Source organism: Chaetodon trifascialis, chromosome 14, assembly GCF_039877785.1.
Source record: "Chaetodon trifascialis isolate fChaTrf1 chromosome 14, fChaTrf1.hap1, whole genome shotgun sequence".
Taxonomy (NCBI): Eukaryota; Metazoa; Chordata; class Actinopteri; order Chaetodontiformes; family Chaetodontidae; genus Chaetodon; species Chaetodon trifascialis.
In genome coordinates, this window is record NC_092069.1 from 27,388,332 (window position 1) to 27,408,412 (window position 20,081).

General features: G+C 48.1%; 2 protein-coding genes across 2 annotated transcripts in view; one reads left to right on the plus strand and one right to left on the minus strand.

The window, feature by feature from the left end:
- Nucleotides 1–2,917: 2,917 nt before the first annotated feature.
- The window catches only part of sec23a (Sec23 homolog A, coat complex II component), an 18,516-nt gene continuing 1,352 nt past the window's right edge, over nucleotides 2,918–20,081 (plus strand). Inside the window, exons 1-20 of the mRNA XM_070979113.1 lie at nucleotides 2,918–2,998; nucleotides 4,371–4,634; nucleotides 4,763–4,820; nucleotides 4,942–5,028; nucleotides 5,210–5,446; nucleotides 6,361–6,437; nucleotides 6,587–6,731; nucleotides 6,812–6,970; nucleotides 7,131–7,246; nucleotides 7,610–7,733; nucleotides 8,099–8,179; nucleotides 8,614–8,703; nucleotides 16,487–16,593; nucleotides 16,688–16,841; nucleotides 16,934–17,011; nucleotides 18,065–18,226; nucleotides 18,402–18,488; nucleotides 18,811–18,966; nucleotides 19,813–19,878; nucleotides 19,957–20,081. The exon at nucleotides 19,957–20,081 is cut by the window's right edge and continues 1,352 nt beyond it. Of these exons, the coding sequence (XP_070835214.1) occupies nucleotides 4,414–4,634; nucleotides 4,763–4,820; nucleotides 4,942–5,028; nucleotides 5,210–5,446; nucleotides 6,361–6,437; nucleotides 6,587–6,731; nucleotides 6,812–6,970; nucleotides 7,131–7,246; nucleotides 7,610–7,733; nucleotides 8,099–8,179; nucleotides 8,614–8,703; nucleotides 16,487–16,593; nucleotides 16,688–16,841; nucleotides 16,934–17,011; nucleotides 18,065–18,226; nucleotides 18,402–18,488; nucleotides 18,811–18,966; nucleotides 19,813–19,878; nucleotides 19,957–20,046 (2,295 nt within the window). The 5' untranslated portion in view covers nucleotides 2,918–2,998; nucleotides 4,371–4,413 and the 3' untranslated portion in view covers nucleotides 20,047–20,081. The remainder of the gene's footprint in view (nucleotides 2,999–4,370; nucleotides 4,635–4,762; nucleotides 4,821–4,941; nucleotides 5,029–5,209; nucleotides 5,447–6,360; nucleotides 6,438–6,586; nucleotides 6,732–6,811; nucleotides 6,971–7,130; nucleotides 7,247–7,609; nucleotides 7,734–8,098; nucleotides 8,180–8,613; nucleotides 8,704–16,486; nucleotides 16,594–16,687; nucleotides 16,842–16,933; nucleotides 17,012–18,064; nucleotides 18,227–18,401; nucleotides 18,489–18,810; nucleotides 18,967–19,812; nucleotides 19,879–19,956) is intronic.
- On the minus strand, nucleotides 10,610–12,734 carry LOC139342359 (adenosine receptor A3). The gene is made up of 4 exons (XM_070979426.1): nucleotides 12,038–12,734; nucleotides 11,023–11,176; nucleotides 10,894–10,906; nucleotides 10,610–10,846 (listed from the first exon to the last, which is right to left on the minus strand). The coding sequence occupies exons 1-4, from the start codon at nucleotides 12,732–12,734 to the stop codon at nucleotides 10,610–10,612; spliced, it is 1,101 nt and encodes a 366-aa protein (XP_070835527.1).

Sequence of the window (20,081 nt, forward strand, 5' to 3'; positions counted from 1 at the left end):
ATCGATACTGCGACATACTGCATCGATACTATGACACACTGCATCGATACTGCGACATACTGCATGGATACTATGACACACTGCATCGATACTGCGACATACTGCATGGATACTATGATACACTGCATCGATACTGTGACATACTGCATCGATACTGCGACATACTGCATCGATACTATGACACTGCATCAATACTGCGACATACTGCATCGATACTATGACACACTGCATTGATAGTGTGACACGCTGCATCAATACTATGACATACTGAATCAATACTGTGACACACTGCATCGATACTGCGATATACTGCATCGATACTATGACACACTGCATCAATACTGCGACATACTGCATCGATACTGCAACATACTGCATCGATACTATGACACACTGCATCGATACTATGACACACTGCATCGATACTGCGACATACTGCATTGATAGTGTGACACGCTGCATCAATACTATGACATACTGCATCGATACTATGACATACTGCATCGATACTATGACACACTGCATTGATACTATGACATACTGCATTGATAGTGTGACACGCTGCATCAATACTATGACATACTGCATCGATACTATGACATACTGCATCGATACTATGACACACTGCATCGATACTGCAACATACTGCATCGATACTATGACACACTGCATCGATACTGCGACATACTGCATTGATAGTGTGACACGCTGCATCAATACTATGACATACTGCATCGATACTGCGACATACTGCATGGATACTATGATACACTGCATCGATACTGCGACATACTGCATCGATACTGCGACATACTGCATCGATACTATGACACACTGCATCGATACTGCGACATACTGCATGGATACTATGACACACTGCATCGATACTGCGACATACTGCATGGATACTATGACACACTGCATCGATACTGCAACATACTGCATCGATACTATGACACACTGCATCGATACTGCGACATACTGCATTGATAGTGTGACACGCTGCATCAATACTATGACATACTGCATCGATACTATGACATACTGCATCGATACTATGACACACTGCATTGATACTATGACATACTGCATTGATAGTGTGACACGCTGCATCAATACTATGACATACTGCATCGATACTATGACATACTGCATCGATACTATGACACACTGCATCGATACTGCAACATACTGCATCGATACTATGACACACTGCATCGATACTGCGACATACTGCATTGATAGTGTGACACGCTGCATCAATACTATGACATACTGCATCGATACTGCGACATACTGCATGGATACTATGATACACTGCATCGATACTGTGACATACTGCATCGATACTGCGACATACTGCATCGATACTGCGACATACTGCATCGATACTATGACACACTGCATCGATACTGCGACATACTGCATGGATACTATGACACACTGCATCGATACTGCGACATACTGCATGGATACTATGATACACTGCATCGATACTGTGACATACTGCATCGATACTGCGACATACTGCATCGATACTATGACACTGCATCAATACTGCGACATACTGCATCGATACTATGACACACTGCATTGATAGTGTGACACGCTGCATCAATACTATGACATACTGAATCGATACTGTGACACACTGCATCGATACTGCGATATACTGCATCGATACTATGACACACTGCATCAATACTGCGACATACTGCATCGATACTGCAACATACTGCATCGATACTATGACACACTGCATCGATACTATGACACACTGCATCGATACTGCGACATACTGCATTGATAGTGTGACACGCTGCATCAATACTATGACATACTGCATCGATACTATGACATACTGCATCGATACTATGACACACTGCATTGATACTATGACATACTGCATCGATACTATGACACACTGCATCGATACTGCAACATACTGCATCGATACTATGACACACTGCATCGATACTGCGACATGCTGCATAGATACTATGACACACTGCATCAATACTGCGACATACTGCATTGATAGTGTGACACGCTGCATCAATACTATGACATACTGCATCGATACTATGACATACTGCATCGATACTATGACACACTGCATCGATACTGCAACATACTGCATCGATACTATGACACACTGCATCGATACTGCGACATACTGCATTGATAGTGTGACACGCTGCATCAATACTATGACATACTGCATCGATACTATGACATACTGCATCGATACTATGACACACTGCATCGATACTGCAACATACTGCATCGATACTATGACACACTGCATCGATACTGCGACATACTGCATCGATACTATGACACACTGCATCGATACTGCGACATACTGCATCGATACTATGACACACTGCATCGATACTGCAACATACTGCATCGATACTATGACACACTGCATCGATACTGCGACATGCTGCATAGATACTATGACACACTGCATCAATACTGCGACATACTGCATTGATAGTGTGACACGCTGCATCAATACTATGACATACTGAATCGATATTAAAGGTGGTACATTGACACAAGATCACGTCAACATTATGAGGCACTACGTTAACAGTGGAAGATACTTTGTTGTGCTGTGGGTCAGTGAGGGGTTGTCTCTTGCGGTGTTATTTCCATATAACTCTTTTTTTTGTTGTTTTGACAGAACTTCTCTGAGTCAAACTTAGACCGACTCCATGCTTTGTGGCTCTTCCTCATTAAATGACCACTGTGTTGTAAAACAATGACTTTTCCATTCAAACTGCAGCTTTAAACACAGTATCAAAGCTTCTGAAAGCCTCTGTCTCGTAACGCGACAGCTCGAGCCGCTCTGTGTCTCCTGAATATCGCTCAGAGTGAGACCTCTGCGTGTTTCTCCTCTCTGTGTCTTGACGTGGCGCCGGGCCGCCGCCATGTTGTTTTGCTTCGTTGTCAGTAGAGAGGAGCTGCGGCGGCGGCGGCGGCGGAGGCGGTGAGTGACACATTTACCTTCACACACACGCTCACCTGGACCTGATAGACCTCCAGCTTCACCTGGACTCAGTCAGGTCACCTGTCTCTCGTCCCGAACCTGGCACCTGTGTGACGTCAGTGACGCTGCAGTTTACCTGCTCAGTTAGCTGCTGTTAGCTGTTTGAGGCTCTGAGGCTAACTGAGCTTCACTGAACTCCGGACATTAAACTGGTTTGTTTTGATTCTGTTGGAGCGAAAAGCTTCAGGTTTAGGTGACACTGACACACATTTACTTCACCTGTCCGTCTCATAAAGGTGCCAACTGATGTCAGTCTGTTTACTGCCGCAGCGTCATTGAGATCCGGATCGAAACACAAATATTGATTAATAAATATTAGTTACATTTTGACAGTAATCTGACCAATGGGCTGCGCTCATTGATGGTCACCCCGATCGATTATTAGTACCTGAACTCGGTCGATTTCAAACAGCTTCAACCTTAAAGTTTGTCAGAAAACATTCTTAAAAACTGTTCGAAGTACATTTACTGCAGCGCACTCATCAAGGACAAGTTTAGAGGTATTTGTACTTCTCTGTCTTTTATTCTCTGGCTGTGTGAACGTTTTCTCTCAATGCTCAGAAAACTGTACAGGGTTTGGTTTGCAGCGTCCCAGCAGGCAGAGGAAGAGGAGGAGTGCTCCAGTTCTGATTCAGATTTCAGAAGAAAGAATTTCCTAAACTTGTAAATTAACGTTTTGATAAAGACTTTTGTGACGAACTCATTAACTGAAGAGTAAAGCTGAAGAAACACAGTGATCCCCTGTCCGAAGGCCCAGCAGAGCCCCACCCAGCCGACAGGCCACCAGCCAAACCCTGTTCAGCAAGCAGCTCTCATTTAAACTGTTCACTCATGTTTGTCTTTGTTGTTTTAAAGGAAGTCCTGCAGAAGAATATCAAATATTAAGTTTTTTGATATGTGTCTCAAAATGTTTCTGTTCAACAGAAACTGTCTGCAAAAAGAAAATGGACCAAAATTTTAAAATAAACAAGGTTGCAATCAAACGAAGGCTGATTTTAATGATCCGTTATTTTCTGATCGATTGATTCTTCGTTTTCTCCATGAAATGATTTGTTTTCTTTCGGATAAATTATTGATTTGTGGACTGATTATTTCAGCCGTACGTTTAAGTACATTTTGGTAAAATGCAACAAATATTCAGAATGCTTGTAAAGACACTAAAGAGGAAAGATCCTGAGGACGGGGACACGCCGAGGGTTCACCCTCTGAGGACCAGCACAAGAGCTTCACCGAGTACTGCTGCACAGTACTTGGTGGTACTGCGGAGTACTTGGTGGTACTGCAGTACAGTGATGTTGTCTTCTCTCTCCAGTTTTACCTGACGGTGTGTCGGACCCCTGTCTCCCAGCGTCGGCATGGCAACCTTCCCAGAGTACATTGCACAGAACGAGGAGCGCGACGGCGTGCGCTTCAGCTGGAACGTCTGGCCGTCGAGCCGGTTGGAGGCGACCCGCATGGTGGTCCCGGTGGCCTCTCTGTTCACCCCGCTGAGGGAGCGACCCGACCTGCCGCCCATCCAGTATGAACCGGTTCTCTGCAGCCGCGCCACCTGCCGCGCCGTGCTCAATCCGCTGTGGTACGCATCACTGCACACCTGCATGATGTCACAGGCAGGGGTCAGGGGTCACAGAGAGAGGTCCCAGGCAGGGGTCAGAGGTCAGTTCAACTGGCTCTGTCTAACATCCACCTGTCTGTGTGTTTCAGCCAGGTGGACTACAGAGCGAAGCTGTGGGCCTGTAACTTCTGCTACCAGAGGAATCAGGTTCAGTATGAAGCCAAGTTCACACACACACACACACACACACACACACACACACACACACACACACACACACACACACACACACTCAGTGCGTTAACAGTGACACTTGGTTTTGTTTCAGTTTCCTCCGTCTTACGCTGGAATCTCTGAGGTGAACCAGCCTGCTGAGTTGCTGCCTCAGTTCTCCACCATCGAGTATGTGGTCCAGGTGAGCCTGACACACAGGTACACACAGGTGCACACAGGTGCTTACAGGTACACACAGGTACACACAGGTGCTTACACGTACACAAAGGTGCACACAGGTGCACACAGGTGCACACAGGTACATACGGGTACAGATTGACCTCGTTGTCTGATGTATAACCTGGTGTGGTCTCTGTCCTCAGCGGGGTCCTCAGATGCCGCTGGTCTTCTTGTATGTGGTGGACACCTGTATGGAGGACGAGGACCTGCAGGCTCTAAAGGAGTCTCTGCAGATGTCCCTGTCTCTGCTGCCCCCCACTGCACTGGTCGGACTCATCACCTTTGGCCGGATGGTTCAGGTTCATGAGCTTGGCTGTGAGGGGATCTCTAAGAGCTATGTCTTCAGGGGGACCAAGGACCTCAATGCCAAGCAGCTGCAGGTGTTTATGGAACTCTCGCTGTAACTAACCCAACAGCTAGTTAGTTAGCTCTCACTGACAGAATGACTAGTCCACATGCTCTCGCTCCTCCTGGTGAATCCTGAGCTGCTCGTGGGCCTGATGGGATATATCCCATCCAATGGGATCTGGATCTGCCGCAGGGTCTCCTCCCTGTTCGGTGTGTCCAAAGAACCCCCACCGGCAGGCATCTTGATCTCGTGTTGAACCACCTTATGTGACTCAGGGAGCAGTGGTTCTCTGAGGTCCTCAGTCTGTCTCTGGGGCTCGGTCTCACCTCCACCTGGCCCTCACCTGCCATGAAGACTCTGAGGGAGACTCAGGGTTTGTGACACCATTTAACCCTCCTGTGGCCATTTAACAGCTGATTAAAGTCTCTTTGGAGGACTTTGAGGGAGCCTCTAGTCGCTGCTCCACCGTTTCCTGCCACAAGGTGGCCACAGCGCGCTTCAGCTGTGATGTCCCACCTGAGGTTAATGTGTTTAACATGTTTTTATGTTCATTTTACGGCGTCTTTGATGAGAAGCTCTCGGTTAATGCCGTTTCTTTGTTGTAGAGCATTCTGAGCTGCATTTCTCACATGAAAGGTGGTCTACAATAAAGCTGTCAGCAAGCCAGGGTCAACAAGCCAGGGTCAGCAAGACAGGGTCAGCAAGACAGGGTCAACAAGACAGGGTCAGCAAGCCTTAGGGCGGCCCCATGAAGATGGTCCCATGGAGGTGGTCCCAAGCCATTTCTTTGAAGCTGAGCCCACCTGCAGGTCTTGCTCCAGCAAGGGAATCTGGTTTTTGTAATCCAGCAGAGACAGCTTTCTTTTCATGTTGCTAACAATGCTAACCAACGCTAACTGGTGTTTCATTGCTCGAACCAGCTATGAATTCTTTATTACTTTGCAGGAGATGCTCGGTCTGACCAAACCTTCAGCCACTCAGGGACGAGGTCCCCAAACTGCTCAACAGCCTCTATCCAACAGGTAACACGCACACATGCAGGCATGCAGGCATGCACACACTCAGCTGTAGTCAGTGTGTTTTGGTGCAGCTGCTCGTAGAGTTTTGGGGCGTCAGCAGATCAAACCTTCATGTCTCAGACTGTAAAGTGTGTTCACGGCTTTCACCTCAGGTTCCTGCAGCCGGTGCAGAAGATCGACATGAACCTGACCGACCTGTTGGGGGAGCTGCAGCGCGACCCCTGGCCCGTCACTCAGGGAAAGAGACCTTTGCGCTCGCTGGGCGTCGCCATGTCTATCGCCGTGGGCCTGCTGGAGGTGAGAGGGGTTTCACATCTGCAGCGTTCGGGTATCGGCGTCTTGTGGACGTCGCTCACAGTCTGCGTTTTTACCCACAGTGCACCTTTCCGAACACGGGTGCTCGGATCATGACGTTCATTGGCGGCCCGGCGACACAGGGCCCCGGCATGGTGGTGGGAGATGAACTGAAGACCCCCATCAGGTCCTGGCATGACCTCGAGAAGGACAACGCCAAGTTCATGAAGAAAGCCACCAAGGTGAGGAAAGCTGAGTCAGGGAAGTCGATGAGACGACTCTGCATTTGTGTGTCACTTTTTAACCTCTGAAACAGTTAGTGAGCCGTCAGAGGTCAGATTTTGATGTTTTCACTGTGTGTGTGTGTGTGTGTGTTTGTGTGTCTGTGTGTGTGTGATGTAGCACTATGAGTCTTTAGCTAACAGAGCGTCTACTAACGGTCACATCATCGACATCTACGCTTGTGCTCTGGACCAGACCGGCCTGCTGGAGATGAAGTGCTGCACTAACTCTACCGGGTACACACACACGCGCGCGCACACACACACACACACACACACACACACAACGACTGAACGCCTGATAAAGTATAAAGGAGAGAAGTGAAACAGTTTTTAGCCAGACCAGGTGTGTTTCTCACAGTGTCACATGACCTTTGTGTCACCTGCACACTGAAACAGGAACAGCTTTGACTAAAGTCATCACACATAAAACTGATTCTGTGCAGCGCAGGTGGACAAAGAGCCCGACCACAGTCCTCGAGGTCATTGCTGTGGTCCCGCAGTCCTCCGCACCGTCACCTGAGCGGTCGAGAGGATCCACAGAGAACCTCCGTGTTTGGTTCTGTGACGACATGTTCTGGTGCTTTCTGGTCTTTGCAGAGGTTACATGGTGATGGCGGACTCCTTCAACACGTCGCTGTTCAAACAAACCTTCCAGAGAGTTTTCACCAAAGACGTCCAGGGATGTTTCAAGATGGCCTTCGCCGCCACGCTGGAGGTCAAGGTACAAACTACAGCCGAGCGCTGTCAGGGCAGCCAATCAGAGTCAGTGAAGCTGTGCTCACAAACATCCCAGCTGGACTTCATCCTGCCAGCCGCTCAGCACAAAGGCCTGACGTCCGACTGAGCCCAGGTGTGAGCCCAGGTGTCAATAGAGCCAGGCTGTGAGCCAATGGGCTGCTGGCAATGTTGGTGACATCACAGAGCACAGCTGCAAACGTATCAAAATTTAGCTCGAGCTCAAAGTCCACTGTCATGTCAGGGTCATGCTGCAGTGTCATCTACTTCCTGGTTACCTGCAGACAGCAGCCACGCCCCTGGGTCACCTGTGGACAGGTGATTAAACTGCGTGTCATGTTTTTGTTTCAGACATCCAGAGAGATCAAAGTATCAGGAGCCATCGGACCCTGTGTGTCCCTGAGCGCCAAAGGACCCTGTGTCTCTGAGAACGTATGGAACACGTCCTCCTGTCCTCTGACCGTCTCTACTGTCTTTAAAGTCGTTTCATGCTAACTCACGTAATTCACAGCCACACATGACGTGTGATGACATGAACACGTCACCAACATGTTCATGTTTCCACACATCTGCTAAATCTGATCCTCAGGTCTTGTCTGAGTAACAAGCGAGCAGCTCACATGTTTGTGATGTCTCCGCCATGTGGTTAGCCTAGCTTAGCATAAAGAGTGGAGGCTGGGGCAAACGGTTAGCGTAGCTCCATCACTGACGCAGAGTGCACTTCTCCATGATGACACAATAACCTTGTGTGCAACACTGCAGTATACTGCAGTACATTGTATTATACTGCACTGTATTGTGCAGCAGTACACTGTTATACGGTAGGACACTGTACTGTGCAGTAACCCTCAGTATGTGTGTCACAGGAGATCGGGACAGGAGGAACATGTCAGTGGAAGATCTGCGGTTTGGATCCGACAACCACACTGGCTCTTTACTTTGAGGTGGTTAACCAGGTAGGAACACCTGACCTCTGACCTCTTGATGGTCTGAGATCAGCCTGAAACAGCTGATTGGTCCATGTTTGTTACTGCTGTGAACACTCATCAGTTTGTACATCAACAAGTGGCTGAAAACAGGAAGGTTTGATATTCGTGACCCTGATGACGCCACAGGAGTCCTTTAGACGCGTATCTACATTGTCCTAGACTATAAGTACGAGGACAGTGTACAAATACACTACTCAATAATAAACACTGTCCGTAAAGTATTATCAGTGAAATGTACACCAATGTCAAAAGTAAAAGTATGTCAGGTGAATTTTATTTTTACAGCATCAAATCACAGCAGACGTTTTCTCGTAGAGCGGTTTGGACTCGGCGCTTCTGTCCAGCAGCGAGTCCTCAACCAAAAACTGCTTTTAACTGCAGGAACTTTGAACATCACCAGGTCAACGTGGTGCGATAGAGGGCTCAGCGGTTGGTGACTGTTCACCGTCAGCCCAGCCCGAAAAGTATGTAATAATAATGGTAATGGTCCTATAATAAGATCAGCAGCAGCCTGCCTCACCTGAGCACACCTGAGCTAATGTCAGAAGAAACAGAACAAAGAATGGGAATAGTCAAGTAAAGTACAAGTACTTCAAGATTATACTCAAACACTATACATGTCTAAAGGTAGTTTCTCTCCTCATCCAACATGATGATGTCTGTCGTCGAGCTGATGGATGTCTTCAGGCTGCAGAGACACGCTGGACCAGAAGGTGGCAGCAAAGAGCACAGGCACAGGTCAACCAAATAAAAGCACCGGCACAGGTCAACAAAATAAAAGCACCAGCACAGGTCAACAAAATAATAGCACCAGCACAGGTCAACAAAATAAAAGCATCAGCTCAGGACAACAAAATAAAAGCATCAGCTCAGGTCAACCAAATAAAAGCATCAGCTCAGGACAACAAAATAAAAGCATCAGCTCAGGTCAACCAAATAAAAGCATCAGCTCTGGTCAACAAAATAAAAGCATCAGCTCTGGTCAACCGAATAGAAGCACCAGCACAGGTCACATACAGTTCAGCTGAAGCAGATTCTGCAGCTGATAGCTGCAGTCACAGTAAGGAAAACCTGCCTTCGATCCCAGTCAGGTGACCTCTGCTGAGCTCAACTCTCAGCTGTGAGAAGTTGTCGTACAGAACCAGAACCGGTTTTCATGTAAAACCATATGTCAAAGTACTGCCCTGTTCAGCATCCTCAGTGTTGATTCCTCTCTTCAGCAGCAGCTGCTCACACTAAAGTGTTGCTGGATCTCAGCAACACGGACAGTTTACAGCCACACCAGCGCTCCCCTCAGGCCGCGACAGTCATTACACACCGGAAAAGTCACATATCGGCAATTTATAGAACACCTCATGTCCAGGTCCAGATTTGGATAACCCTCCCAGCGTGTTCTGTGTCCGTCCTGGGATCTCTTCCGTCTTTGTCCAGGAGGACCCTGCTCAGATGCTGAACTACCTCACCTTAAATGCAGTTCAGTTGAGGCTGTCCTGTCATGAACTGAATTTTTGAGTGAAAACTTTGACCCAAGGATGGTGCTAGAAGTCAGAGGATCAGTCAGTAGAATTTGTCCTCAGGGGACCATGAATGCTTGTACTAAATTTCACATGAATCAACCAATAGGTGTTGAGATATTTCACTTTAGTTTTAACCCAGCAGACTGGCATCAGCGTCCATCACATGTGCTTCATGGCCTTTAGAGATTGGCCAGATGTGTGGAGTTGTGCAAGTAAGAACGATTTAAACCTGAAAGCTGGAGGTAAACATCATCCACTAACTGTCTTCATTTGTCCGATGAGCTGTATTCAGAGCTCTGAATGTGATGGAGGAGGAACGTCTTCAGACCATGTGACCTGAGATGGACGGCTGCTGTTCATTTCCACGGGTTAGGCATAGTTCGTCTCTTCAGATGCAGCAGCTGTCCTGTCTTTGAGCTGATCGAGGATGTAGAGGTCGTAGCGGTGGTTGTGTCGGCTGCGTTGATCATGGTGGTGTCAGTGTTTTTGGTGATGACGCCGGGCATGTTGCTGCAGTAGTTGTCGTCGTGCTGATGCGATTGGCTATGTCCAGGTGGAGGGCGGAGCTCTGGGGCCGGGACTCCAGAGGTGTCCTAGAACACTGACACATCAGAATAAACCTGCTGACGCTCTGACGCACTGCTGTCCTGTACCTGCTGGAGACACATGAACAGGAAGATAGGAAGTTACATTTGAATGTATTTTATTGCTACTTCACAAACAATTTGACATAAACAGAAAGTACATATAATTGCGGAATCTTACTTACATCTGTGTCATACAGGTGATCCAGGGGTTGAGTGCGGCGCTGGTCAGAACCAGCCAGGCAGAGAGGGCAGAAGTCACAGCAGGACTCTGTTGACCACTAAATGTCTCGTACAGACACACCGAGATGTAGGGCAGCCAGCACACCAGCAAACATACTGGCAAACAGACAGAAAACTGTGAGCACCAGGAATACATGAGCCCATCAGAACCAGTCAAAAGACAGTCCATCTGCAGAGGTCAGGGGCTCGTTGCAGAGGTAGAAGGACTTGTTCTCCATAAGAATGGCTGCTTAGGCTCATGGGTATTATTGTTTTGGGAGCGTGCCAGCAAACTGATATCTCAGGAGTTCAGTGGAAATAACTGATGTTAGAATATGAATCTGTAGCGTGGTTAGAATAAATCATCTGCTCTGCCGGCTTCTACGGTGACCTTTGATCCTTGTTTTTATGACTCCACCGTGTGTCACCATAATTAGAGTAATGACAGTGAGTCATGAAGGGAAACATCAGAGACAATCAGAGTGACTCAGCTGTCACCGTGTTGGATGTCTGATGCTCTACAGCTCAGGCTTAATCTCAGATATTCAACGTGTCCTCTCTGCTCCTGTTGTCATGGCAACATGCACATGACCCCACAGTTTGTGTTGAGTTTTATGAGTACTTTTTCTTCCCATGATGTTTGCAGACTGATAATTCAGACTCAGGTTTGCACAACCATTTCTGTCCTGTCCCCTTTAACACCCCACTGCATGTCCCTAGATGCTCTCTATTGAGTTACTCTTAGTTCTGAAATAACAAATTCAGTGTAATGCACTTTTCCACAGCACTAGCCAGAAGTCCACCAACCTCTAAAAAGAAACTGTTCAGTATCATTTTAGATGCATTTGCCGAAAATGCAGCCTGACATAAGCGGGAACTTCAGAGACTTTATGATCTCTACTAGCAGCTCACGTTTTTAAGGACAGAAGGGGTCTGGTGGTTGTCTCAATGACCAGCCACGGTGGAGCCTGAACTCACCTGAGGTTGTGACCATCACGATGGAGCTCCTCAGGTAGTTGTTGGCAGGAACGTAGTAGCAGTGCAGCTCGTTGCACATGAATGTTCCCCTCCTGGCCTGTTTCCTGGCCACGTAGACGATATATCCATATAGAGAGCACATGGCGAGGATCGGTGCCACGATGCCCACCAACATCCACAGCACCACAAAGTACCTATTGTCAGGGGTGAAACTTGGACAGCATAGGAACCGCGACTCGCTATAGACGTAGCTGCCAAACCCTAGCAGGGGCAGACCAGCATTCACCAGGCAGAACAACCAGACCAGGACTAGCACCGCCCGGCTCCGCCCGGCTGTCCAGATGCTGCTGTAGCTAAGGGCAAAGCAGATCTCTGTGAACTTGTTGACAGTGGCCCAGGTGAGTGAGTGGATGGAGGAGGTCTGCAGGAGGAGGAAGATGAAGCCGTTGCCCTGACAGAAGGCGCCCTCGCTGGGATAGCAGGAGGGCCAAGCCAAGCTGTTGTAGGCTCCAAAGGGGATGGTAGAGAGTCCAAGGGCCAGGTCACTGAGGCTGAAGCTCAGGGTCAAGCCCAGAGTGTCAGTCCGGAGCTCCTTGTTTAGGAGGAGCACCAGCAGGAGGAGGAGGTTGCCAAAGACGGAGGCCACGCCCGACAGTACCATCAGGGTGGCGTACAGCATCCTTAGAGCATCTGTCATCTTCACATGGACTCACAGGACAGGAAGTACATCAACAATTACATCACAGATCAGCCGGGACATGTGAGGACATTTTTACACAAGACCTTAGTGTTCAGCAGCTGCACCCCAAATGCTACTACAAGAAAGTCTGACAGTATTAATGTGTCAGGGAAAATCCACAATTTCTGTGTGTCAAAGCATGTGATCGATCACGAGAGAATTTCCAGACTTATGTCACTTGATAGCAGCTGAACCGTCTCCATGACACCTGAGCAACTTCATCTGCTGTCATCCAAATTAACATCTTCAAATCACCTTCAGAAATGAGACACACCTCCAAACGTCTTCCCTGCTCTTCAGTCTGAGGTCCGAACCTGAGCAGAAGTCTCATACAAACAGAAGGTAAATCCACGAGCTGTAGGTCCAAACAGCTGCTTGGAGGTCAGTCACCACGCTGATGAACTGATGTTTGATGAGCCACAGTGGGAAGCTGACTGAACCTGAAGACACTTAGGATGATTCCGTATTTGTCAAGTCATGTCATCATTACAGTGAAACGTCAGCTGGAACTGTCTTTACTGTCTCTTCAGTTGCTTTTGCTGCTGCTTCTCCTGACTTTACTGCCATTTGTCCTGGTGTTACAGCTGTTGTCTTTGTAACGTCTATACTGCCGCTTCTACTGTTGTCAGCTTTTTCTTGACTTCTTTTGTTGTACAAAGTGATGTCAGAGTTCAAACTCCATGATGTCCTTCAGACCTGAACGGAGACACCAGCCATCTCTGTGTGTATGATGTTAAATACCATTAGAAATCCATCGGCTTGTGTCCAATCATCAGACTTTTCCAGGAGTCTTCCCTGTCGTTCCACCAGTGGAACCAGGGTCTTAGTCAGTTCCCGGTCCCCCAAAAGTTCCCCTGCTCAGGATGGAGTCTGAAGCACTGGACATCACTGATTAGACAAACTGTTAATCTTCACAAGGTGGAAACTTGAGTTGAAATCCACAACAAGGACTCTCAGATCTCACGGCTCCTCCTAGACTTGTAGGGTGGAGGACAGGTCCTGCCATTTCACTTCGGTCTCTTCCGTAAAGCTTAACAGCAACAGAGTCAAATGAAGCATAGCAAAGGTCAGAACCAGAGGAAAGCCAGTCTGCGATCAGTATCAGAGACCAGTTTGATCATTAAAATTGTCCTTTAAATCTGATCTGAGAGCATCAGACTCTGATCAGCTCTAGGTCTGAAGGACAGCCTGGTGGAGGCGTGTCCTGCTCTGTGTGTGCGTGTGTGTCTCCAGAGGCAGCGCTGCCATGGTGTACCTGTCAGTCACCTGCTGAGACGATGATGAGAGGAGCACATACACACACACACACACACACACACACACACACACACACACACACTCTGTTATCTGCAATGTCAACACTACCTCAACATCCAATATCCTGTGTGTGTGTGTGTGTGTGTGTGTGTGTGTGTGTGTGTGTGTGTGTGTGTGTGTGTGTGTATGTGTGTGTGTGTGTGTCTCACACAGCCTGACTCAGGTAATAACAGGTGTGTAATCATCATCATCATCCTGCTGCTGTTTGACCTCAGACCACTGAGGAGCTTAGGTTGGGTTCAGGTGTGAAGCAGCCAATCAGAGAGCAGGGTGTATGTGGCTGTGTCGTGTGGAGCGGAGAGACTTCATGTCCTCTGGTTCCATGTTAAATCCGTCCCCGCCTTCCTCACATGGGACCGTTGATTGTGTCTTCTCTCTATATATTTTAGTTGTTCTCTCTTGAACAGCAGCAGAACAGACAGACCATTGGTCAGCAGTGAAAAGACGCAGGGTCACATGTTGAGGTCTGTTGGTGCTTTGTGTCAGTGATTGTCCTTTGGAAGTGTAGAAGTCCTTATGGTCAGGGTCTTTTTAAGTAGGACAGGGCTCTTCCACTCGGTCATAACCTAAAATCTCTTCTGGTAGAACACAGAAAAGTTATCAAAAATCCCTTCAGATTCTAAAGGATGTCCAGTTTTCCGGTGCTGTGTTGTCAGTTCAGCTCTCTTCTCTGCTCGAAGTTCTTTCAGTCTTTCAGAGTTTGTCTAAATCCAGGATCTGACTTCAGGGGTCAGTGGCGTTATTGTCCTCGTCTTTCAGCCACTCCATTATTATCATCAGTCACGTCCTTACGTCCTTTCTTTGTGGGCTGACACTGAGGGATATTCACAGTGTGAGTCTCATGCTCGTTGTCTAAATGTCATGTTGAAGAGACCTGCCTGGTCACAATTACCCCCCCCCCCCCCATGTCACATTTATAATCCTGTCTATCTACATTAAACAGAGAAATCAATCAGTTCTTGAGTACACAGACTGAGCGTGGGGGAAAAAGTTGAGCGTTTATTAAGTGGAAGTAATTCCCTTGCCCTCATTAACGTGAACTGGAAATTGACTTTGTTTGACATTAATATTGCTACCCCCCCACCCCCACCCCACCCCTCTCAAAAGGTGAGCAGTGTAAGTTTCTAAACTCCATTTTTCACAACTTGCCATGTTCAGAGCTGGAGAGATGCTTTTCTTTCCCAAAGATTCTGTTTTGGGTTTTGTCTCTCTCTTCGTTTTAGTGTGCTTTTGCTTCTTTTTGCAGGATCATGTGACCCACTCCTCACGGTCAGGGTAGTTCCTCAGTATTGATGGAGCACTTCGGTCCTGGTTCTGTTCCAGGTTTCTGCCTGTTTAAAGGAAGTTTTTCCTCACCGCTGTTGCCAAGTGCTTGCTCATGGGGGAGCTGTTGTTTCTGTAGATTACTGGTGCATTAATGGTCCTGACCTGCTTCTTACGGAAATGTTCTGAGACCACTTCTGCTGTGATTTGGCGTTATATGAATAGAATCGAACTGAACATGAGTGGCTTCCGTCTCTGAATTATACCCTAGTCTTCCAGCCCTTAGCCCTGAGACGCCCCCTCCTCATGTGGACCGACCCTCGAACAAATGTAAGCCTCCACTGAAGGAGTTCCTGGGTGCGGTAGTGTTCTTCCACTGTATGAGCCTGCCCTCAGGAAACAACGTCGACAGCACCATCATGCCATCCCGAGAGGTTGTTTTTCAACACAGAAAACCTGTGCTGCTCTTTTTATGGATCTCTCAAAGGTCTTCCACACAGTTGACCATCATGAAGCAACTCGGTACTCTGAAAGGACACGGTGTGTCACATTTGACACCATTTCCTCTGATGTACTACATGTTGCATCAGCTTCGGACCAGTCAGCGTCCTTTGAGGAACTATTGGCAGCTCCGGGTGGACGTTGTGTTCATTTGAAAACAACAGTTGTGGCTTTTAAAGAGGTGAGCGTCAATGCTGCTGCAGCATCGGCTCCATCAGAACTGGAGGCAAGAACAAAGAACGGTGCTGAAGGACTTTCTGCAAGGAAAGATGATTCCTCCTGACTGGCTTCAGCAAGAGTTCGCTCTCCTTCTACATCCTATGGTTCGTTGATCTGATTGGCTGGAGGTAGTTATTATAGACAGATGATTCACCCAATTACCTGCCAAGGATTTTTTGAAAGAGCCCGACAGTTTTTATGGACGACTTCCCAGACGGCTGTGTGACGGTTCTTCTGATGCATCAGGTTAGGTTTGAAAGTAAAATCGAAACACCGTCTGGAGACACAGTGAACTTGGATGGAGTTTATTTGTGGACAGAATGTCCTGCTATCTTTGTAGACACTCCACAGTTGAATGTGTAGATCAGATTATGGATCACCGATTGATCTGCCGTCCTGATGTGTTGCAGCACAACGCTCCGATCCCTCAGGGCGGCCGTGGAGCGATCCAGTTTGTCACTCAGTACCAACACTCATCGGGACAGAGACGCATCAGAGTCACCACAACTGCCAGGAAGTATGACTGCACGCCCACTCTCACAGCCTTACTGTACATACTGTGCTCAGTGTTTTTACACTCATCTCTTCTGTGGTTTCTCTGCCCCCCCCAGCTGGGCGGATGCTCAGACTCAGATTCAGAGCATCGCGGCATCCTTTGATCAGGAGGCAGCGGCCATCTTGATGGCGAGGTTGGCGGTATACCGGGCGGAGACAGAGGAGGGGCCTGATGTTCTCCGCTGGTTGGACAGACAGCTGATCAGACTGGTACACAGAGAGTTAACGATGTAAACGTGGCCTCACCTGATGTGCCGTCATGACCTGTGATGGTTCTCACCCCTCTGTCTGTTTCTGTTCAGTGTCAGAAGTTTGGAGATTATCACAAAGACGATCCAAACTCCTTCAGGTTCTCCGAGACCTTCTCCCTCTACCCTCAGGTGATCTACATCCCATGATACCCAACTCTAAGCGTTACCTGTCGCCGACCTGTTACCTGTCGCCGACCTGTTACCTGTCGCCGACATGTGACCTGTCGCTGACGTGTTACCTGTCGCCGACCTGTTACCTGTCGCCGACCTGTTACCTGTCGCCGACGTGTTACCTGTCGCCGACCTGTTACCTGTCGCCGACCTGTTACCTGTCGCCGACGTGTTACCTGTCGCCGACGTGTGACCTGTCGCCGACCTGTTACCTGTCGCCGACGTGTTACCTGTCGCCGACGTGTGACCTGTCGCCGACCTGTTACCTGTCGCCGACGTGTGACCTGTCGCCGACGTGTTACCTGTCGCCGACCTGTTACCTGTCGCCGACCTGTTACCTGTCGCCGACGTGTTACCTGTCGCCGACGTGTTACCTGTCGCCGACCTGTTACCTGTCGCCGACCTGTTACCTGTCGCCGACGTGTTACCTGTCGCCGACGTGTGACCTGTCGCCGACCTGTTACCTGTCGCCGACATGTTACCTGTCGCCGACGTGTTACCTGTCGCCGACCTGTTACCTGTCGCCGACATGTTACCTGTCGCCGACGTGTGACCTGTCGCCGACCTGTTACCTGTCGCCGACATGTTACCTGTCGCCGACGTGTGACCTGTCGCCGACCTGTTACCTGTCGCCGACATGTTACCTGTCGCCGACGTGTGACCTGTCGCTGACATGTTACCTGTCGCCGACCTGTTACCTGTCGCCGACGTGTTACCTGTCGCTGACGTGTGACCTGTCGCCGACCTGTTACCTGTCGCCGACATGTTACCTGTCGCCGACATGTGACCTGTCGCCGACATGTGACCTGTCGCCGACATGTTACCTGTCGCCGACCTGTTACCTGTCGCCGACATGTTACCTGTCGCTGACATGTGACCTGTCGCCGACATGTGACCTGTCGCCGACATGTTACCTGTCGCCGACCTGTTACCTGTCGCCGACCTGTTACCCGTCGCCGACATGTGACCTGTCACTGACATGTTACCTGTGTGCTTTGTTTTGTTTTCCAGTTCATGTTCCACCTGCGGCGCTCTCCCTTCCTGCAGGTGTTCAACAACAGTCCAGATGAGAGTTCGTATTACAGACATCAGTTCAACAGACAGGACCTGACTCAGGCGCTCATCATGATTCAGCCTGTGCTCTACGCCTATTCATTCAACGGTCCACCTGAGGTACTCGTACGCCTTTCAGACACCTGCTCACACCTGTGTTCTTTGTGGTCTGAAGCTCCAAACTGAAATGAAGCTCTGACGTGAGGAAACAGAAACACCTGGCAGAGCAGCTGCAGTCACAGTGATTGATCTGCGATTGATGGAACTGATCGATCAGAGTGTTTGTGTGTTTCAGCCCGTCCTGTTGGACAGCAGCAGCATCCTGCCAGACCGAATCCTGCTGATGGACACTTTCTTCCAGATCCTCATCTACCATGGAGAGGTACACACACACTGAACACACACACTGAACACACGCTCAAACAATCATTAGATATGTTTCCATGGGTACAGCATCCTGTTGGAGGAGAAAGCAGATGTTCACTTCTGCTGCTCTGAACATCAGCACTTGTTTTACGAAACAAAGCAGGATAATGATGGAGGTCACACCTGAACCAGGTGTGAACTCCTGAACCAGGTGTGACCTCCTGAACAAAAAGTCACATCAGTAGGTTCATGAGAGACCTTCATTGGTCCTCTGCCTGTCAGATGTCACATTGAGTAATCCTTTGTGTCGCGTCGCCTCGCCTCGTCTCACCTGTCAGACTGTGGCTCAGTGGAGGAAAGCTGGTTATCAGGAGATGGCAGAGTACGAGAACTTCAGACACCTCCTTCAGGCTCCGGTGGACGACGCTCAGGAGCTCCTCCACACTCGCTTCCCGATGCCCAGATACATTGACACCGAGCACGGAGGCAGCCAGGTGGGGGCGCCAGCACACATGGTGTACATCAGTATACAGAAATATATGCACTATATTCCAATATATACACTAAATATCAATACACTGTACACAGTACATTATCACACTGTGTAATAAACCAACAAGTTATTGAACTGAACCCTTTTGAACTTAAAATCACATAATTTATGAAATGACAGCAACATATAGAGTACACAGCAATACTCAGACAAAGTATGTCTATCTTTGATGCTACATCAGCATATATACCATCAGTAATACACTGGTACAAATTTATACAATCCACATCGTAATACATCATATACTCTGTCTCAGTTTATGTCACTATGTATAGAATTATATATTTATTCTCATCCTCATTCTTCAGTATTGTGTATTTTATGTGTATGTGTTTGTTTAAACTACTCCTGCAACAAAATAATTTCCCAAATTGGGATCAATAAAGTAAAAGTCTAAGTCTAATACACAGTATATATCTGTAATACTTCAATATAATACACTAGAAAACATATACATGTATGCACAATACATGAATACAAGCACAACACATATGTACATATACGCAGTACAACACAGTGCACAGTACACACAGTACTACTTGTAGTATACAGCTGTATTTATGCTGAACACTGTACTGCGTACTAATGTCAGTATATTATGTAGTACTCTCCAGTAAAACAAATTACTGCAACTGAATCTTAAAATATTTCCACCAAGCATCTAAAATAAGGACGTGATGGGATGAAAGTACATATACATAGTAGAAATACGCAGACTGCATACATGTACACACACTTTGTGTCCCATTCACTGTGACGCTCACTGTTTGAGGACGATGTCTTCCAGGCTCGCTTCCTGCTCTCCAAAGTGAACCCCTCCCAGACCCACAACAACATGTACGCCTGGGGTCAGGTGAGACGTCGACCTTTGACCTTTACGCATGTCCTCTGTTGATAGGAAAGCTGTTCTAACTTCTCACGTCCTCTGCAGGAGTCTGGAGCTCCCATCCTGACGGACGACGTCAGTCTGCAGGTGTTCATGGATCACCTGAAGAAACTCGCCGTCTCCAGCGCCGCCTGAGCTCACCTGTCGCCTCACCTGTCTGCTAATGTTTA